General features: G+C 49.7%; 1 protein-coding gene across 1 annotated transcript in view; it reads left to right on the top strand.

Moving 5' to 3' along the window:
* LOC139059861 (sphingomyelin phosphodiesterase-like) overlaps positions 1-20,051 on the top strand; it is a 118,288-nt gene that overhangs the window by 61,588 nt on the left and 36,649 nt on the right. Inside the window, exon 12 of the mRNA XM_070538333.1 lies at positions 4,593-4,783. Within this exon, the coding sequence (XP_070394434.1) occupies positions 4,593-4,783 (191 nt within the window). The remainder of the gene's footprint in view (positions 1-4,592; positions 4,784-20,051) is intronic.

Raw genomic sequence — 20,051 nt, 5'->3', positions numbered from 1 at the left:
GTTCACCCGATTAATGTAACTTCCGATTAAGAGATTCAGTGGCGGCACGAAAATATGCCGTTTCATTGACGTGAAGACGTCTGTGAAGATCTCGGTCGTCCACAATAAATAACATGCATAGCGAGGTTAAGAACCCAGTAACCAGTGTCGCGATATTTATGAAAATACTGTGAAAGTGCAGTAAAACTTCACTCTAATGAACATGGGGAACCATTGTTCGTTTACTTGGGACCTCTTAACAGAAGCCGCATGTAAGCGGAAACCATACATAAAAGGTAAATGAGGTTTTACTTTTATGTTTTTCGCATACAAACTGAAACCTGATTTACTAATTTAATTTTGCTACAATTGAACGAGTACTGACGCGCAATTTCAATCTACATTTTCTTGCGGTATGTGAAGATCCTAGATCTAGAAACACTGGCAAAACACCGGCAAGCCTCACAGAATCCTAAATAAGTAAATTAATATTAGAGCTTTTCTACAGCCGGGTTCGTTTCCCATGAGAAGCGACCATGTCATGATGCCATGACGCTCAGGATGGTCATGTGGAAACAGGACATCATGATGTATCGATAATCGCCCCAGCTGCTTCGGTCGTCCGCTACGCTGCTACAACGGGCGTCACAAAGAGCATCGGAGGTAACCGAACGAGCCAAAGTGAGGGCCAAACGTCGCGATTTCCTGCCCCCACGTGACCACCTTCTGCAGCGTAACCTCATCACGCGGTCAATTCCTGGGAAACGCAACCATAACTGGCTACAGAAAAGCTCCTACAATAAACTACTTATGGTGCTTTAAGGCTTTCAGTATTTTATTCGATTTCAGCGCAAGGTCCCTGATCTTTATTAAAGGCGAAAACCAAGGGCCGGAAATATCCCGTCGGTACTGCTTTAAGGCCAATTTGATTAACATCCTCGAGTATTCGAATCAAGTGATTCTTTTTTATCTGTCGTGCTTCGAAGAATTGATTGAACATTCCGAGATTTTTTAACGCGTAGGAGCTGGAGTCGTCGAACCGTGCTTACAGTAGGCAACTTGACGAGACGTCTTTATACCGGCGCGATCTTGTCGCGAAAGAGTTCTTACAAAACAGATGGCTGCCCTTAGTGCCCTACGCTGACTTTACTCAGGTTAAACATTTTTCAAGGGCTTTAAAGGACTTCGTGCAAAGGAAACTTCGTTCAAGTAAGCATGTAAGTTCTAGGGAAACCAAGCACCTAACAGGGTCATCATCACCATCATCATCAGCCTGGTTAAGCCCACTGCAGGGCAAAGGCCTCTGCCATACTTCTCCGACTACCCCGGGCATGTACTAAGTGCGGCCGTGTTGTCCCTGCAAACTTCTTAATCTCATCCGCCCACCTAACTTTCTGCCGCCCTCTGCTACGCTTCCCTTCCCTTGGAATCCATTCCGTAACTCTCAATGACCATCGGTTATCTTCCCTTCTCATTACGTGTCCTGCCCATGCCCATTTACTTTTCTTGATTTCAACTAAAATATCATTAACTCGCGTTTGTTCCCTTACCCAATCAGCTCTTTTCTTATCCCTTAACGTTAAACCTATCATTCTTCTTTCCATAGCTCATTGCGTCATCCCCAATTTAAGTAGAACCCTTTTCGTAAGCCTCCAGGTTTCCGCCCCGTACGTGAATACTGGTAAGACACAGCTGTTATAAAATTTTCTCTTGAGGGATAATGGCAACCTGCTGTTCATGATCTGAGAATGCCTGCCAAACGCACCCCAGCCCATTCATATTCTTCTGATTATTTCCGTCTCCTGATCCGGATCCGCAGTGACTACCTGTCCTAAGTAGATGCATTCCCTTACCACTTCCAATGCCTCACTACCTACTGTAAACTGCTGTTCTCTTCCGAGACTGTTAAACATTACTCTAGTTTTCTGTAGATAAATTGTTAGACCCACCCTTCGGCTTTCCCTCTCCAGGTCAGTGAGCATGCATCGCAGTTGGTCCCCTGAGTTACTAAGCAAGGCAACATCATCAGCGAGTCACAAGTTACCAAGGTATTCTCCATTAACATTTATCCCCAATTCTTCCCAATCCAGGTGTCTGAATACCTCCTGTAAACACGCAGTGAATAGCGTTGGAGAGATTGTATCTCCCTGTCTGGCGCCTTTCTTTACTGGGATTTTGTTGCTTTCTTTATGGAGTACTACGGTGGCTGTGGAGCTTCTATAGATATCTTTCAGTATTTTTACATACGGCTCGTCTACACCCTGATTCCGCAATGCCTCCATGACTGCTGAGGTTTAGACTGAATCAAACGCTTTCTCGTAATGAATGAAAGCTATATATAAGGGTTGGTTATATTCCGCACATTTTTCTATCACCTGATTGATAGCGTGAATATGGTCTATTGTTGAGTAGCCTTTACGGAACCCTGCCGGGTCCTTTGGTTGACAGAAGTCTAAGGTGTTCCTGATTCTATTTGCATTTACCTCAGTAAATACTTTGTAGGCAACGGACAGTAAGCTGCTCGGTCTATAATTTTTCAAGTCTTTGGCGTCCCTTTTCTTATGGATTAGGATTATGTTAGCGTTTTTCCAAGATTCCGGTGCACTCGAAGTCATGAGGCACTGCGTATACAGGGCGGCCAGTCTATCTAGAACAACCTGCCCACCAGCCTTCAACAAATCTGCTGTTACCTGAGCCTCCCCGGCTGTCTTCCCCCTTTGCGTAGCTCCCAAGGCTTTCTTTACTTCTTCCGGCGTTACCTGTGGGATTTCTAATTCCTCTAGACTATTCTCTCTTCCATTATCGTAGTGGGTGCCACTGATACTGCATAAATCTCTATAGAACTCCTCAGCCACTTGAACTATCTCATCCATATTAGTAATGATATTGCCGGCTTTGTCTCTTAACGTATACATCTGATTCTTGCCAATTCCTAATTTCTTCTTCACTGCTTTTAGGCTTCCTCCGTTCCTGAGAGCATGTTCAATTCTATCGATATCATACTTCCTTATGTCAGCTGTCTTAAGTTTGTTGATTAACTTGGAAAGTTCTGCCAGTTCTTTTCTAGCTGTAGGGTTAGAGGCTTTCATACACTGGCGTTTCTTGATCAGATTTTTCGTCTCCTGCGATAGTTTGCTCGTATCCTGCCTAATGGAGTTACCACCGACTTCCATTGCACACTCCTTAATGATGGCCACAAGATTGTCGTTCATTGCTTCAACGCTAAAGTCCTATTCCTGAGGTAAAGCCGAATACCTGTTCTGTAGCTTGATCTGGAATTCCTCTATTTTCCCTCTTACCGCTAACTCATTGATCGGCTTCTTATGTACCAGTTTCTTGCATTCCCTCCTCAGGTCTAGGCTAATTCGAGTTCTTACCATCCTATGGTCACTGCAGCACATCTTGCTGAGCACGTCCACATCTTGTATGATGCCAGGGTTAGCGCAGAGTATGAAGTCTATTTCATTTCTAGTCTCACCGTTCGGGCTCGTCCACGTCCACTTTCGGCTATTCCGCTTGCGGAAGAAGGTATTCATACAAGGTAATGGATCTAAGATCAAATTAAACGTTAAATTGTTTTACGTGCCAAAACCAGAATACTATTATGAGGTACGACATGGTGGAGGCTCCGGAATAATTTTGACCTCCTGAAGTTCTTTACCCTACACACATAAAGCTAAGCACGCAACCGTTCTTGGATTTCGCCCCCGCCGAAATGTGGCCGTCGTGACCCAGACCGACCCCAAGACCTCGAGCTCACTGGCACAAACGTCACAGCCGCTGAGCAACATCGTTGGGTAAAGCATTTCTCCACGAATGAGCACCTTGAAGGTGTCTATACAAGCAGTCTTAAGAACCCAGCACATGTATGAAAGCATGTTGCTTGAACTAGAACGAAAAAAATAATTATTCGCAAGCCGGGCGCTTTTTTGACGTGAAACGTCTTTTAAAACTGGTGCACTAAGCATTGGGAGCGCGAACAATTGCAAAATTAGACCGTCAGACTCACCCCCCCCCTTCACTATTTGTAACATAAGTTAGGCATGTAAGCATTAAAATGCCTTGCGTAAATTCAACTTGTGTACTATTTAGTTACGCTATTTCAGTGCCCTATCGCCGATACATCGTCTGCAGCAAGCAAATTACCTTTCACGTACACCACGGCCACCGCGGCATATTCAGTACTGTATATGGCTATGAAGTTTGTTTTCTGTACTGAGAGTTACTGGCGTTAGCGTTGCTTGACTACTTAAGAAAGTTTAACTGAAGGCTGTAGGATACTTTTGTTGAGGCTGCCTGACAATAATGAATTCTTGGCAATGAAGTGTTGTTCGAGGAAAAAAAAGAAGCAAGAGAGTTACATGGACAGCGAACAGCACCTATAGCACAGTCTGAAAATAAATGTGATTCATGTCTTATCCGCAAACATCTTGCAACGAGAGCGTGCAATGATGAATATGATCATGCGTTAAACACGCGCGTAGCAGCTGACACTGGTAAAGGTCCTTAGATGAGGTGTAAATAGAGCTGAACGACATCTCGCCTTAAAGCGGACAACTGTGGGCCACATTGACGTAGGCCGTTTCCAATAACACAAGCTGTAATTGGCGCAGGCTGTGTTGGACCACGAGACGTACTTAATGAACCTGACAGAGGCAAACGTGGACCCCCCACGAGAGCCTCGCTGGCATCTGGAGTACGCGGCAAAGGCCGCGTTCGGCATGCAGTCCCTGCAGCCAGCCGAATGGGACGACCTGCTAAACAAAATGGAACTCGACGACAAGCTGTTCGACAAGTTCTACAGGTACGTCTACATTTCACAAGGCGCTGTATCTTTCGCGACAGAACGTGGCACTACAAAAAAAACTAAAATAGAATGCTGGAACGACAGATGACAGCACGACCATCAACGCTGGATTGCCTACTGCCAGGTGTTTTAATACGAAGCATTCTGGACGAGCTAAACCAACACCTCCCAAAATGGTTCTCAGAGGTGTTAGTTAAAATCAGTTTTTTATTACGGGTATCCGACCCCTTTCGAGTAACACGGCAACGCTCGACAATCGTGGTTGGCGTTAGATTTTGTGACATCTACAAGCCCCCATATAAATTTTGATTAAGGGACCCGTACACCCGGATCGCTTGTGTCGGTCTGTTTGAGTGAGCGTATCCATTTCAGCATACATAACGATCAATTTGCTTAGAAAAATGCAGCGAAACGTGTACAGCGCGAGGGTCCGCGCGAGTAGGCTGCTCCTAGTGACACTGAGCATACGCCCAGGTATGTGCCGAAGCATACATTGTCAGAACGACCCATATAATACACGTGTCGAAAGAGCGGTGACCGTTCACTGCAGAACGCTCTTACGATTCCTAACAACTATTCTGTGCAAAACCAAGCATGCTTCGCATTGCGTAGGCTTTAGCTGCAGTTGAGAATACTGTTTTTTTTTTTTTGGCTACACAGAAATAATTAAAAAGAGCGCATGAGGCAGAAAGCAGAATTTCATCAGGTGGACATAGGCAAGATAACTAGAATGGGCGGACATAGCTGCGCGGGAAACAGAAGCGCATAATCGCTTGATTAACAGTTTTTCGCTAATTACGTTTGTGGTAATTACATCACGGCACGTACAGCCGTAACTGAGGTAATAGCGCAGTTTTCGAATTCAACCGGTGTGTTCGCAATACGTATCGAATTGGAATGAATTCACAGGATGACGCTAGTTTTAGGATATGTCATCCCAAGCTATACAACGAAGTGCGCTGAAGGTCCAGATTTGTTTTTGCTTCAATGCATCAAACCAGGTTTCCTTAATGAACTGGAGCAAAAGGCCGCATTTATTGCGAGTCTCACGGGCCCATATACCAAAAGTGGTGCCTCTCTCGAAAACCTGAAAACTCACGGCCTACATTTCGTAAATTTAATATGTGCGATAAGGTAATTCAAGCTAAACCATATTTTGGTAATTAGCCCATTATGCACTTCACTCCATTAGGAAAGTAATGACGGCTTTCCGAGCAACTCATTTAGAGGACTAGAACTGTGCCTCCTCCACTACGTAATTTGCAAAAATTATGTATAGAAAAATAAAAAAGTCTGGTGGAGCGGACAGTTGTAATAGCTATATAGAAAAAAGAATGTAAATGTGTTGCGTTCAGTTTACATCAGTGGCTACAGCAGGCACGTACTCTGGGGGGGGGGGGGCCGGCACCCCCCCCCGAAATCAAGTGGTATACCAGCCCCCCTCCCCACCCACGCCACCACTCCTCACACATTCCTAATGCGCCGTCAGATCATTGTTGAGACTTGGCAGCTGTTCATCGGTGAGCATTATGCTGCCTTTTTCAGTCCTTTCAGATGGCGGTAGTTATCGGCATCTCTTGTAATGTGAAGGACAGTTTTCTCATAGATTCCGCACCCGTGCGATTAACTCGAGATGCGTTCAGTTGTCACCATCTATTCAACCGTCACGCGCATAGCTGTTGCTTTTGTTAGTTCAACCTTCTTTGTTTAGGCTGATCCAGGGACCAGGAGAGGGATGCGGCTGTTACTCAGCTGGTCTGTACTCTCATGAAACGAGTTGCGGCCGGAGAAAACGCCAATTGCGTTTAACTTTTCCCTTTGCTTCATTATTTTCTTGAGTTACGGCTCGCGGCGACGCTGGCAGATGCCCGGAACCATATACACGTGATATGGGTTAGATAAGGCGGGAAATAAAATAATGTGAAAGAGCGTCCATCATGAAACCCTGCAATAACCCTAAACCCATAATCAAGATGACTGTCGCCCGTTACCTCGTCTGTTTTTCCCTAACTGTATAGCACTTCACGTGCAAAATTGGCAACTGGAAACAAAAATCGCAAGGAGTTGAGAAATTAAGCGATATATTAAGGGAGAGAGCCAAGGCAACAACCAAACTGCAAGCAAAAGCGAATAATAAAAAAGTTAAGCGTTGTTTCTGAGACTATTTATGGATCAACATCTTTTTATTCAAAAAGGAAGTAGAGGAAACGCCGCCGGAAGGGGAGAACAATTACTTGTTTTGAATGACGCTTCTACAGTTATCGGTCGAACCACCTTCAGTAGCCACTTCTCTGCTGTGCTTATGTGGGTCTTTTTCTAACCTTTCGCGGTGAGCGCAGTAGGTCTAAAATCGCAGAGTTTTGCGCTCTACGCGGTTGTATGGGACTGGCGGCCGCACAGCGTTGCGCAATTCGCGGAACAGTCAAAACTGATCAACAGGGCGAAAATAACTGATATTAGAAACTATAACATGAAACACTGAAGAAGCCGTAAAAAATGAACGCAGCCTGAAATCAGTAAAAAAGAAACCTGGCATAGGACAAACCATGATGTATGCACTAAAAGATAAAAAGGGGAATATCAGCAGCAATCTCGAAGATATAGTAAAAGCAGCGGAAAAATTCTAAGCAGACCTGTATACAGTACCAAGAGGAGTCACGATACCTCACTTAGAAACAGTAATGAACAAGATACAGAAACTCCTATTTGACAGAATCCACATTTGAAAACCACAGAAACCCAGAAACCCACACTTCACAGGTTCTCCAGAGTATAAACAACTTGCATTTCCCTGGCATAGCGAATCTTGTTACACAAATATGCTTGAGGTTTGCCTCACCAAATTACGCTGCCGCATTCCCTCCCTAAATTTCAATTTATACAGGTCGGGTTTGGTTCCCTCTCCCCTTTGTTCTTTTTGTGAGGAGGAGCTGACGATACAGCACTTTCCTCCATCTTGCCACCGCTTTGCTGCGTTAAGAAAAAGATTGTTTGAGAAACCTTTTCGAAGAATTGGCCTGGACTTGACAGAACCTGCAATTCTTTTGTTCGGGGCGTCCACTTTGGGATTGAGCCACAGGGATGCACGCTTCGCTGTCCAAACATTCCTTACAGAATGTGAACGAATGCCCTGCTAAATTCAATTTCTTATTACTTTTAAATTAATTATTCCTCATTCAACAGCACCTTCCTGATTTTATTTTAGCCGGTAATTCAACCCTATTCAATGCTATTCGCATAGATATTAGGAAATGTATGCTGTATATTATTTTGGAATAATCCACCCATGTCTTGGCGAATCCCCCATCGTGGGTAGGAGCCACACGTGCCACAGGCTACAACAACAACAACAACAACAACAACAACAACAACAACAACAAAGGCACAAGAGATCAGGATCGCCAGTCGGCCACTAGAGACTGTGAAGGAGCACGTTTACCTAGGTCAATTAATCACAGGCAACCCTGATCATGAGAAGGAAGTTCACATAAGAATAAAAATAGGTTGGATCGCATACAGCAGACATTGCCAGCTCCTGACGGGAAGCTTACCATTATTATTGAAAAGTAAGGTGTGCAATCAGTGCATTTTGCCAGTGCGGACATATGGCGCAGAGACTCGAGGGCAAGTTAAGGACCGCGCAAAGAGCGATCGAACGAAGATTGCTAGGCATAACGTTAAGAGAGAGAAAGAGCGGTTTGGATCAGAGAGTGAACGATTATAGACGATATTCTAATTGACGTCAGGAGGAATAAATGTAGCTGGGCAAGTCATGTAATGCGCCGGTTAGATAACCGTTGGACCATTAGGGTTAGAGAACGGTTACCAAGAGAAGGAAAAAGCAGTCGAGGACGACAAAAGACTAGACGGAGCGATGAAGTTAGGAAATTCGCGGGCGCTAGTTGGAATCGGTTGGCGCAGGACAGGGGTAATTGGAGATCGCATTGCAGGGAGAGGCCTTCGTCCTGCAGTGGACATAAAACAGGCTGATGATGATGATGATGACGACGATGGTGATGATGATGATGGAGGTGGTGGCCCTCCCCCCCCCAAAATCCCGGGTACGTGCCTGGGTTAGAGTAATAATGGGTGTAACAGTCGCGCCAATTGTGCCATTTGGATAAAAATTGTGTATTTCTGCGCCCAAAGCGCGAAATTTGTTAAAAATTGCGCCACACTGCGCCAAATTGCCCCTACCATCAACAAATGTTATGAGTCGCGTAGCCGGTATTACAAACCAATGTCTCGTTTTTATCTTTCTTCGCAAGTGACGACCACGGTCAAGGCTGTGTAGCACGAAATAGAGCCGCGTACGAGGCCCATTCAACTCGGAGCCCACGCCGAGAAATGCACCGTATTTTCATTTTTGCGCGAATTGCTCAAATTATGAATACCGCGTTCTTAAAAATGTGCATTTTGCGATCGCCGGCAGTTGTACTTTGAGCGCCGTATTCTACGGCTTCGCTTCCGCAGCTGGTGCGGCCCAACACGGCGCCTTCGGCGCTTGCTTTGCCCGGAGCCGGGAGCGGTGGCTGGCGGTGGCGCGGTTGCGTGCGGGACGCTAGAACTCTCCACCGGAGCGGGCGTTGCGGAAAGCTTGTCGCTAGGGTACTCGTGCCTTAAAAAAAAAAATAAGGAGGGCGTTCTCGCAAATTCCGCAAGTGGCGAGATAATAATTGCGTGCAGTGCGCTGCCTCACGCACGCACCACTGCAGCTAACTACGTTGTATTTACGATGTCTGAACAAAAATTTTCCCCAAAGTTTGTTTGTTGCAACTGTTAGTCCGATATCGCCGTTTCCGGTGAAAGTGGAATAGGTTGAATAATAGTATTGCAAGACAATAAAGTGAGTGCGAATTTTAGCCTGTTATATCCGAAATTTTGTTGCATGCGGATCCTTTGTAAGGGGCGTGGGTTTGTCGCCTAGTTCCTAAGCTCAGTAAAGCACTTCTTTCTCTACCCCACGGCAACGCGAACCTAGAACGAGGCTTCAGTAAAAATAAGCCGATTCTAGGCGGAGGAAACTCGCTGAGCATTGCTACCTTTAATGGAATGCGCCATGTTAAGAGTTTCCTTCAGCGCTATGACGCTCATGCAACTAAGGTGCCTCACAACATTGACCTTTGGAGGAGTGAAAAGCAGCCTCGTGGGAAATATGCACAGAGGGTGAGTGTGCTGAAGAAATCATATGCAGGTGGAAGGCAAGAGGAGTGGGCTGCTCTGCCTGCCGCAGAAACGAGAGCTTTAAAGGACCAAGAAGCAGCCTGCATATATATATATATATATATATATATATATATATATATATATATTGAGTGAGTGAGTGAGTGAGTGAGTGAAATAACTTTATTTTGTCCACTAGAGACGTAAGCAAACGCCACGCCACGTGGCTGGGCCCACTCGGGGACCATCAGGTGGAACCTGACGGCCCTGTCGCGAGCCCTCTGGACTGCCAGGGTTTGAGAGGTCTGATCCTGGGCCCTAATCAGCTTCTTCATTTCCTCTTGAGTGAAAGGAGGACCGGCAGAGGCGCAGCCCCACAGGACATGCTCGAAGTCCGCATAGTCACCACACAGAGGGCAATCCGGGCTTGGGAACCGGTCGGGGTACATTGTGTGTAGCGCTGCGGGGCTCGGGTAAGTGCTTGTTTGCAGTAGTCTGAGAGTGACTGCCTGGGCCCTGCACAGCGAGGAGTGCGGCGAAGGTAGGACTCTTCTTGACAGATAATTGTATTTGCATATTTCGTTGTACGAGCAGAGAGGCTCGGGTCGCCCAGGAGAGGACGCGTTGCCCAGCGCACGGTCAGTCAAACCTCGTGCAGCCGAGTGCGCCTCCTCGTTGGGGTTGATCAAGGCACCCTCAATGGTCCCAAGGTGCGCAGGGAACCAGGCCAAAGAGTGATGTTTCATGTCTTTGGCACTTTGGATGATACGTAGGGCCTGGGGAGCCACCATTCCCATCTGAAAGGCCCTGACAGCGGCCTTAGAATCCGAATAAATCGTGTCATGTACACTGTCCGTCAATGCAAGAGCAATAGCAACTTGCTCTGAAACGCTGGAATTAGAAGTGCGGACGGTAGCGCAGCTAAGGATTTTAGCATCACAGTCGATGACCACTGAGGAGAAGGCCTCTTCTTGAACGTAGGAAGCAGCGTCTACGAAGCATGTTCGGTCCTTGTTCAAGCGGGCACTGGCGAGCAGAGCTTTACCCCTGGCTCGCCTTCGTCCTTCGTTGTAGGTGGGATGCATATTTCGTGGCATCCGGTGTATGTAAATTTTGGACCTTACGTCGCTGGGCAGCTTCACAGCGTCGAGACTGACGACCATGGGGTTACGTCCCAGCTTGCCAAGTATGGCTCGGCCCGTTGGGGTACCGGAGAGTCTGACAAACTGGGAAAATTCTTGGGCTTCAACGATTTCTTCGAACGTGTTGGGAATTCCCAAATTGAGAAGGTCTTTTGTGTGCGTTCGCATGGGAAGGCCGACGGCAAGCTTGAAGACTCTTCTGATTAAGGCGTTGATCTTGTTGCGCTCCGATACGAGCCAATTGTGCATAGCCCCTGAATAAGCGAGGTGGCAGAGCACGAAGGCGTGGATAATCCGGATCAGATTGTCTTCCTTGATTCCGCAGTACCTATTGGCGATTCTTCGGATCAGGCCGAGGGCGCTTTCGGTCTTGGAACAAATGCGTTTGAGGGCGGCTCCATTGGCCCCGTTCGACTCGATAAACATTCCTAGGACCCTGATAGTGTCTACCCGCGGTACTGGGGAGCCCTTACCGGTGAATAATGTAATGTGGCTCTCTGCTGCTGGCTTCCAGGATCGGTGTGAACCGCCTCTGGGCCTCTTCGGATTTAGCGGGCGAGCACCTTAGCCCGGTGGGGATTAGATACCGCTCCGTCACATCGATGGCCTCTTGCAAAGCACCCTCGACCTGCCCTTCACATCCACTGGAGCACCAGATGGTGATGTCATCCGCGTAGATCGTGTGGTTAATGTTGGGGATTTTGTTCAAGGCCCTCGACAGGTTGATCAGGGAGATGTTGAACAGCGTCGGGGAGATCACCGCCCCCTGAGGTGTTCCCTTTGGACCAAGCTGGATTTCGTGGGTCAAAAACTCGTCAATCTTCAGTCTAGTGGACCTTGATATTTGACCTATATATATTGAAATACCACGGTGGAGACGACGCTTTATTCCAAAAAGGAAGAATGGCGCCGATGCAAAAAAAAAACTAACACGAGCCGATGATTGATGATGACTTTGTACAGATGAAGATGAAGTCCGCATAAATGCTTACACTAATTTCCCCCGTGGACGGAAGCGGCCAGCCTGGCCATACATTAGACAGTGGAACGGAGATGAAAGGGCTTCAGGCGAGAAACGTGCACGATCTCTGTTCCGCGGCAGCGTCGGTCGGTTGGGGCCTCAACAGGTGTAACGCGATAGTTCACCGGTGAGGTCTGCTATATGACTTTGTAGGGGCCAATATATCGAGACTCAAGCTACTCACATAAACCGGGTGTTCGTGCAGGTGTCCATAGGAGCACATCGTCACCAGGGCGGTAGGAAACGACGCGGTGAGAGGCATCGTACCGATGTTTGCGATCGTCTTGGATGGCTGCAGTGTTCATACGGACGCGACAACGACATTGGGCAAGACGAGTCACAAACTGGTCGCAAATGAATGGTGAAGCGTTGACGGGGCCAGAGAAGCAAGAAACGTCGAGTGATGAGGTTGGGTGGCGGCCGTATACTAAGAAAAACGGAGAGTATCCGGTGGTCCGTTGAACAGACGTGTTGTACGCAAATGTTACAAATGGGAGAATCGCATCCCAGTTACGATGATCAGGTTGAATATACATAGATAGCATGTCACACAGCGTGCAATGAAATCGCTCTGTTAGGCCGTTGGTTTGAGGGTGGTAGCTAGACGTTGTCTTGTGCACGGTGTCGGACCTTGCAGAACTTGATTAAGACTGCTTGAAAGAAACGCCTTGCCTCGGTAGCTCAAAAGAACGTGAGGCGCCCCGTGACGTAAGTAGACAGCCTGCAAGAAGAAGGCCGCTACTTCTGAAGCACCTCCTGAGCGTATTGAGGCTGTGTTAGCGTACCTGGTCAAATGGTCAACAGCAGTGACGATCCATCTGTTGCCGGCTGCAGTAGGTGGCAGTGGCCCGAAAAGGTGAATGCCAACGACAGAGAAGGGTTCTGCTGGACAAGGAAGTGGTTGTAGCGTTCCGACCGGAGCAGTAGTAGGTCGCTTACGGTGCTGGCAAAGCGTGCACGAGGCAACATATGCTCGTGGAAAGGCCTGGCCAATAGAATCGGCTGCGTGTGCGCTCGTGTGTTTTGTGGTAACCCAAGTGGGCTGACGTAGGGTCATCGTGTGAGGCCTGCAGAACCGCAGCGCGAAGAGAGCGCGGTAGAACGGGAACCCATCGATGGCCTTCCGTGTGAAAAATGTACCGGTAGAGCACGTCGTCTTGAAACTTGAATAGTTTGAGCTGTTTCCGTAGCCTGGCATTGGGTGGAGATGAAACACCGCTAATGCGATTGATGATACTGACACGTGTACTTATCTTTATCGGGCGACACGTTTTGCCACCTAGCAAATGTTATCGCACAGCGCGGGACGCGCCTGCATTTATCCGAAGTTTCTGGAAAGTTGTCGATGCTTCTACCCGCTGTCTGTTGTCACCGAACCTTGTGTTATCTGATATCATCGCTTGACGCGAATGATGTAGAACTTTGTAGAAGGCATGCGGATCCCAACGATTAGTCTCGAACGTTCGACGACTGCTGTATAAAAGCAGGCGCACTTGACCCGCTGATCAGATTTACGACGATCGCCGACTGTGTTCGCCGCTCTCGTTGTGCTTTAAGTGTAGCGTGTTTTGTGGGCACAGGTTCGCCCAATAAAAGCTACTTTTTGCCTTTCACAGTATTGCTACTGTGTTCTTTGACGTCACGACCACGTGACATCTGGTGGAGGTGCTTTTCGTTCATGTACCGGACGCCCCCGACAAGCCGTGATCCAAGCCCGGACCGCAAAGAGAACACCAACGCAGTCCCGGAGCATCGAGCAAGCCGCCGTCTTCAACAGCTGCCCCCGGAGCACGGACTTCTACCTCAGAAGACCAAGAAGATTGTGGCCAAGGCAACCCCAATGGCAGCCCCAGCGTCCTCTATCGTGCTGCAGCAGCCCAGGGAACCTCCGACGTTCCGCGGATCAACAATCGAGGACCCGGAAACCTGGCTTGAGACGTATGAGAGGGTCGCTACGTTTAACAGTTCGGACAGCGACGACAAGCTGCGGCATGTCTATTTCGCACTGGAAGACGCCGCCAGGACCTAGTTCGAGAATCGGGAAGCCACCTTAACAACGTGGGACCTGTTCCGGAGCGGCTTCTTGCAAACGTTTACAAGCGTCGTACGAAAAGAGCGAGCCCAAGCACTACTAGAAACCAGAGTGCAGCTGCCAAACGAGACGATTGCGATCTTCACGGAGGAGATGGCCCGTCTTTTCCGGCATGCCGACCCAGAAGTGCCAGAGGAGAAAAAAGTCCGCTTCCTGATGCGGGGTGTCAAGCAAGAACTTTTCGCAGGGCTTATCCGTAACCCGCCGAAGACCGTAGCTGAGTTTCCTGCAGAGGCATCGACGATCGAGGAAACTCTGGAGATGCGCACCCGGCAATATAACCGCCAGGGGCTCACGCCGCAGTACGCCATCCAAGGACTGGATTCCGACAACCTTCAGGAGACCATCAGGGCCATTGTGCGCGAAGAACTGCGCAAGGTCCTGCCTTCGTCGCAGCCCCAAGTGGCTTCGATCACCGACATCGTGAAAGAAGAGGTGCACCGATCACTTGGAGTTCCCGAGCTGCAACCACAATTTCCACAGCCCCAGCCAGAAGCGATGACATACGCCGCCGTCGCACGCCGTCAAGGTCCCCCTGCGCGACCACGCCAGGGCCCTGCAACGACACAATTCCGTCGTCCGCCGCCGCCGCCGACAGCGCGCCCACCCGTCGCCCAGCGGAGCTACCCGCGGAAGACCGACGTTTGGCGCGCTCCTGACCACCGCCCGCTCTGCTACCATTGCGGGGAAGCGGGTCACGTCTACCGACGATGTCCATACCGGGAAATGGGACTGCGATGTTTCGCCGTCAACGCTCCGCGCCCGCAGCAAGGTGAACGCCCTCGCGATATCACTGACTACCTCGCGGCTACTCAGTGGAGCTCTCGACGACCGTCGCGTTCACCATCACCAGGCCGCTACCTGTCGCCGCAGCGCCGACCACACAGTGGCCCAGCTTGAGGCCGGTCAGCGAGCCCATATCCGGGAAACTAAAAGCAGCAACCGATGGAGGTGCGGTTGCTGTCCGTCGAACTGTCGAAGATCCTCCGCCTCCGACGAAAACGCCGAAGAAACTACCTCGACGACATAACGACACGCCGCCGTCCCGACGAAGTCTGGAAGGAAAGAATGCGACGACGAAAGACGACCTGATGACGTCACATACCAGCCACAGGTCAACGCGACGCAGTCATGATCCGAGGCCAATACCGAACTGTAATGCAAGACAAAGAGCCACCGACCTCGACGTGCTTCTCGACGGCCACGCAGTCAGCGCCTTAGTCGACACAGGGCTGATTACTCCGTCATGAGTGGACACATCGCCACCCAGTTGAAGAAAGTTAAGACTACGTAGGAAGGCCCTGAAATTCGTACCGCCGGAGGACACCTCATAACGCCGCCTGGAATGTGCACGGCAAGAATTACCATTCACGACCGGACTTACCCTGTCACCTTCGTTATCCTCCAACAGTGTTCACGAGACGTTATTCTTGGCATGGACTTCCTCAACCAACACGGCGCAGTCATCGACCTGAAGTCGAAGTCAATAACTCTGTCGGAAGACCATGCGATACCGTCAGAGAACCCTCGTAGTCACCACGCCTTGAGTGTACTCGAAGATCAAGTGAGCATCCCGCCTCGTTTCAGCATTGTTATTTCGGTCGGCACCGAAACACCCACTGACGTAGAAGGTGTCATCGAAGGCGACCAACGTCTACTGCTAGACCGTGAAATTTGCCTCGCCAGAGGGATCGCTCGACTGCACGGAGGAAACACGAAAGTGTTGCTGACAAACTTCAGCCAGGAGTTCAAGCACATCAACAAGGGCACGACGATCGCATACATCGAGGAAATTCTGGAAAACAGCAATGAGTTTGTCCTCTCGGATTCCGCCGCATCTACCCCGACGACCAGGGTTGCCGAACCAGACTACGACATTAATCCAAGTCTCCCCTTGATTAAGCAACAGCAGCTCAGATGTCTGCTCCGGCGATACAAAAGCTGCTTTTCGACGTCATCGAGGCTTCGACAAACACCATTCGCCAAGCATCGCATAATCACCGAGGAGTACGCTCGACCACTTCGCCAGAGCCCTTACTGCGTTTCGCCGCGAGAACGTGAAGCTATAAGAGAACAAGTCGACAAAATGCTGCGCGCCGACATCATCCAGCCGTCGAAAAGCCCGTGGGCATCCCCTGTTGTCCTGGTGAAGAAAACGGACGGAACCCTTCGTTTCTGCGTCGATTATCGTCGTCTGAACAAGATCACGAAGAAGGATGTATACCCTCTCCCACGGATAGACGACGTATTGGATCGGCTCTGCAACGCTAAATACTTCTCCTCGATGGACCTCAACTCTGGCTATTGGCAAATAGAAGTCGACTAAATAGATCGTGAAAAGACCGCCTTCATCACCCCAGACGGCCTCTACGAGTTCAAGGTTATGCCATTTGGACTGTGCTCGGCGCCTGCAACGCTCCAGCGCGTGATGGACACGGTTTTAGCAGGATTGAAGTGGCAGACCTGTCTCGTTTGCTTGGATGACGTCGTTGTATTCGCCGAAAGTTTTGACGATCACCTTAGGCGGCTTGCCACAGTACTAGAGGCCATCAAGTCATCAGGGCTCACTCTGAAGCCAGAAAAGTGCCGCCTCGCTTACGATGAGCTTCTACTCCTAGGCCACGTCATCAGCAAATCCGGAGTACGCCCCGACCCGCAGAAAACAGCTGCCATCACAAAGTTCGCGCAGCCCACCGACAAGAAGGCAGTGCGTAGATTTCTTGGCATGTGTGCCTACTACAGGCGATTTGTCAAGGACTTTTCACACATCGCTGAGCCGCTAACACAGCTAACTAAATGTGACGTCGAGTTCAAGTGGGAAACGCCACAGGCCCACGCATTTCAAGAACTCAAACGACGCATGCAGTCGCCGCCCGTACTTGCGCACTTCGACGAGCACGCCGATACCGAAATACACACTGACGCCAGTAGCCTAGGCCTCGGTGCCGTCCTAGTCCAGAGAAGAGATGGACATGAACACGTGATAGCTTACGCTAGCCGATCATTGTCAAAAGCAGAAGGCAATTATTCTACAACCAAAAAGGAATGCCTCGCCATCGTTTGGGCCACAGCGAAATTTCGCCCTTACCTATATGGCAGGCCATTCAAGGTGGTCAGCGATCATCACGCGTTGTGTTGGCTAGCTAACCGAAAAGACCCTTCAGGACGGCTAGCACGGTGGAGCCTCAGGCTAGAAGAATACGACATCACTGTAACCTACAAGTCCGGACGAAAACACTCAGACACCGACGTTGTCCCAAGGGCATTTAGGTGTGGATTATCTTCGTTCACGCTTCAAAACAACCTACTCGTGAAGAAGAACTTCTCACCAGTCCGCGCCAACTACCTTCTTGTTGTTCCGTCGGCGCTACGTCCAGAAGTACTGCACGCCCTACATGACGATCCGACCTCTGGGCGCCTCGGTTTCTCCCGGACGCTATCGAGGATACAAGAAAGGTATTACTGGCCGCGCCTAACCGCCCATGTCGCCCGTTACGTCAAGACATGCCGCGACTGTCAGCGACGCAAGACACCGCCGACAAGACCAGCGGGATTACTACAGCCGACCAGCCTCCTTACCGACCTTTTCAGCAGATCGGGATGGACTTGTTGGGACCGTTTCCGACATGAGCTTCCGGAAATAAGTGGAGTGTCGTGGCGACGGACTATCTCACCCGCTTCGCTGAAACTAAAGCTCTACCGAAAGGCAGCGCAGCTGAAGTGGCTAAATTTTTCGTCGAGAACATCCTGTTGCGACATGGTGCTCCAGAAGTCCTCATCACCGACAGAGGAACGGCTTTTACAGCAGAGCTCACCCAAGCCATTCTGCAATACAGCCAGACAAGCCATAGGAGGACAGCTGCCTACCACCCGCAGACGAATGATCTCACAGAGCGCCTCAACAAGACCCTCGCCGACATGCTAGCAATGTACGTCGACGTCGAGCACAAAACGTGGGACGCGGTCTTGCCGTACGTGACCTTTGCACACAACATGGCGGTGCAAGAAACAACACAGATAACGCCATTTAAGCTGCTTTACGGCAGGAACCCGACGACGACGCTCGACGCCATGCTGCCGCACGTAACTGACGAAGCCCCGCAGGGGCGTCTGCGTGAGCAGGCGTTTGGTGTGTGGCGACACCACGGACCCGAGCACACGAGGGTTGGACCCTCCCGCGTGTAGCCGTGCGCGGCTTAGCCGTGTCTGGGGAAAAGGGGATCCTGGGGGTTGAGCCGATGCTGGGTGTTTGGACCTCTAAGGCCCCCTGGCGGAGGCAACACACCTCTTCGGCCTCGGCTTCACATAGACGGCACCTCCAGACTGACCCACCTGGAGGAAATCGGCAGTCGCCTTTTCCTGTCCTCCTCTCCAATCTTCGTCTTTCTCTCCCGCTTTTTCATCTTTCCTGTCTCCTGATCATTTCCTGAACTTCCTATTTCCTGGCGGCAAGGGATAACCTTGTGTAATATATCCAATCTTGGGTATATATATATTAGGTTATAGTGGGAACGTACCGCTGGCGTACGCAGAATAGAATTTTTCTAATCCTGTGACGTCCCCAGGTTGGGCTCCGAGGTGGGCGGCGGGCATTCCTGCCGAACACATTTATCCTATATATGGCTTCAAATTTCCCTACACTCCCTGATCGCTCCCTGAAGAGGGGGCGCACCGATGAAACCTTCAACTTTCTGATGAAACCAAAAGAAATATTCCCCAAATACCACGTAATACATAGTCAACATGATACCAAGACAGTCCGTACAATATCCCCATTTGTGGTTGCAAAATGTCTGACAGAAGCAATCGGCTCTGGTTACAAGGTAACTAAGATGGGAAGCGGCGACCTACTTCTGGAAGTACGCGACAAGCTTCAATACAGTAAACTGACTAAACTTGTTGCATTTGGTGACATTCCTGTCTCTGTGGGCCCCCACCGCTCAATGAACACTGTGCGTGGTGTCATATCCGATGACGACCTCCTTGAACTCAGTGAAAGCGAGCTGTTGGATGGATGGCAAGACCAAAACGTTGTAAAGGTGCAACGAATTATGTTAAGACGCGATGACAAGGAAATCCCAACAAAACATGTAATAATAACGTTCGGAACAAGTGAACTGCCTGATGCGATAGAGACCGGATATTGTAAACTTCGGGTACGACCATACATCCCCAATCCGCGCCGATGCTTCAAGTGTCAGCGTTTTGGGCATGGATCTCAGAGCTGCCGAGGGCGTGCTACTTGTGCAAAATGTTCATCTAAAGACCACACATCAGATAACTGTTCTTCCGCAACCCACTGCGCTAACTGTGACGGAGACCACCCCGCCTATTCGCGATCGTGGCCGTCATGGAAGAAAGAAAAGCAAATAATCGAACTGAAGGTCAAACTAAACATTTCTTTTCCAGAAGCGCGCAAGCGTTTTTCTGTCCACCACCAATTGAATCCGTCCTACAGTGATGTGACGCGCCGGGGGGTAGCGCCACATCCTCTGGCGGCCGCGCAAGTCACACGGAGTGTGACGGCGGTTACGCCATCAGCCCCCCTGGCGGGAGCAGCTACTGCTCTTCCGCCTCCTACCATGAAGGGCCAGCAGACCTCCGAACCTGCTGGTCCCAGGGCCACTGCTCGTGCAGACAGGCCCGAAAAACTCCCGAGAGTGCCCGCTGAGCGGGCGTCATCCAGCGCCTCTGAAGAGGCGATGGATGTAACGAAAACTTCTCCGGCGTCTCAGACGCCGAAAGAACGGCGTTGCTCCCTGGAGCGCACCAACAAAAAGGAAATACCCCGCATTAAGGGGCCTGGAAAGGTCCCTTGAGCCAACCTAATATCTGTTGACACACACC

The sequence above is a fragment of the Dermacentor albipictus genome, chromosome 5 (assembly GCF_038994185.2).
Source record: "Dermacentor albipictus isolate Rhodes 1998 colony chromosome 5, USDA_Dalb.pri_finalv2, whole genome shotgun sequence".
Classification (NCBI taxonomy): domain Eukaryota; kingdom Metazoa; phylum Arthropoda; class Arachnida; order Ixodida; family Ixodidae; genus Dermacentor; species Dermacentor albipictus.
Note: the sequence above shows the minus strand (reverse complement) of the source record. Positions and strands in the feature narration are given on the sequence as shown.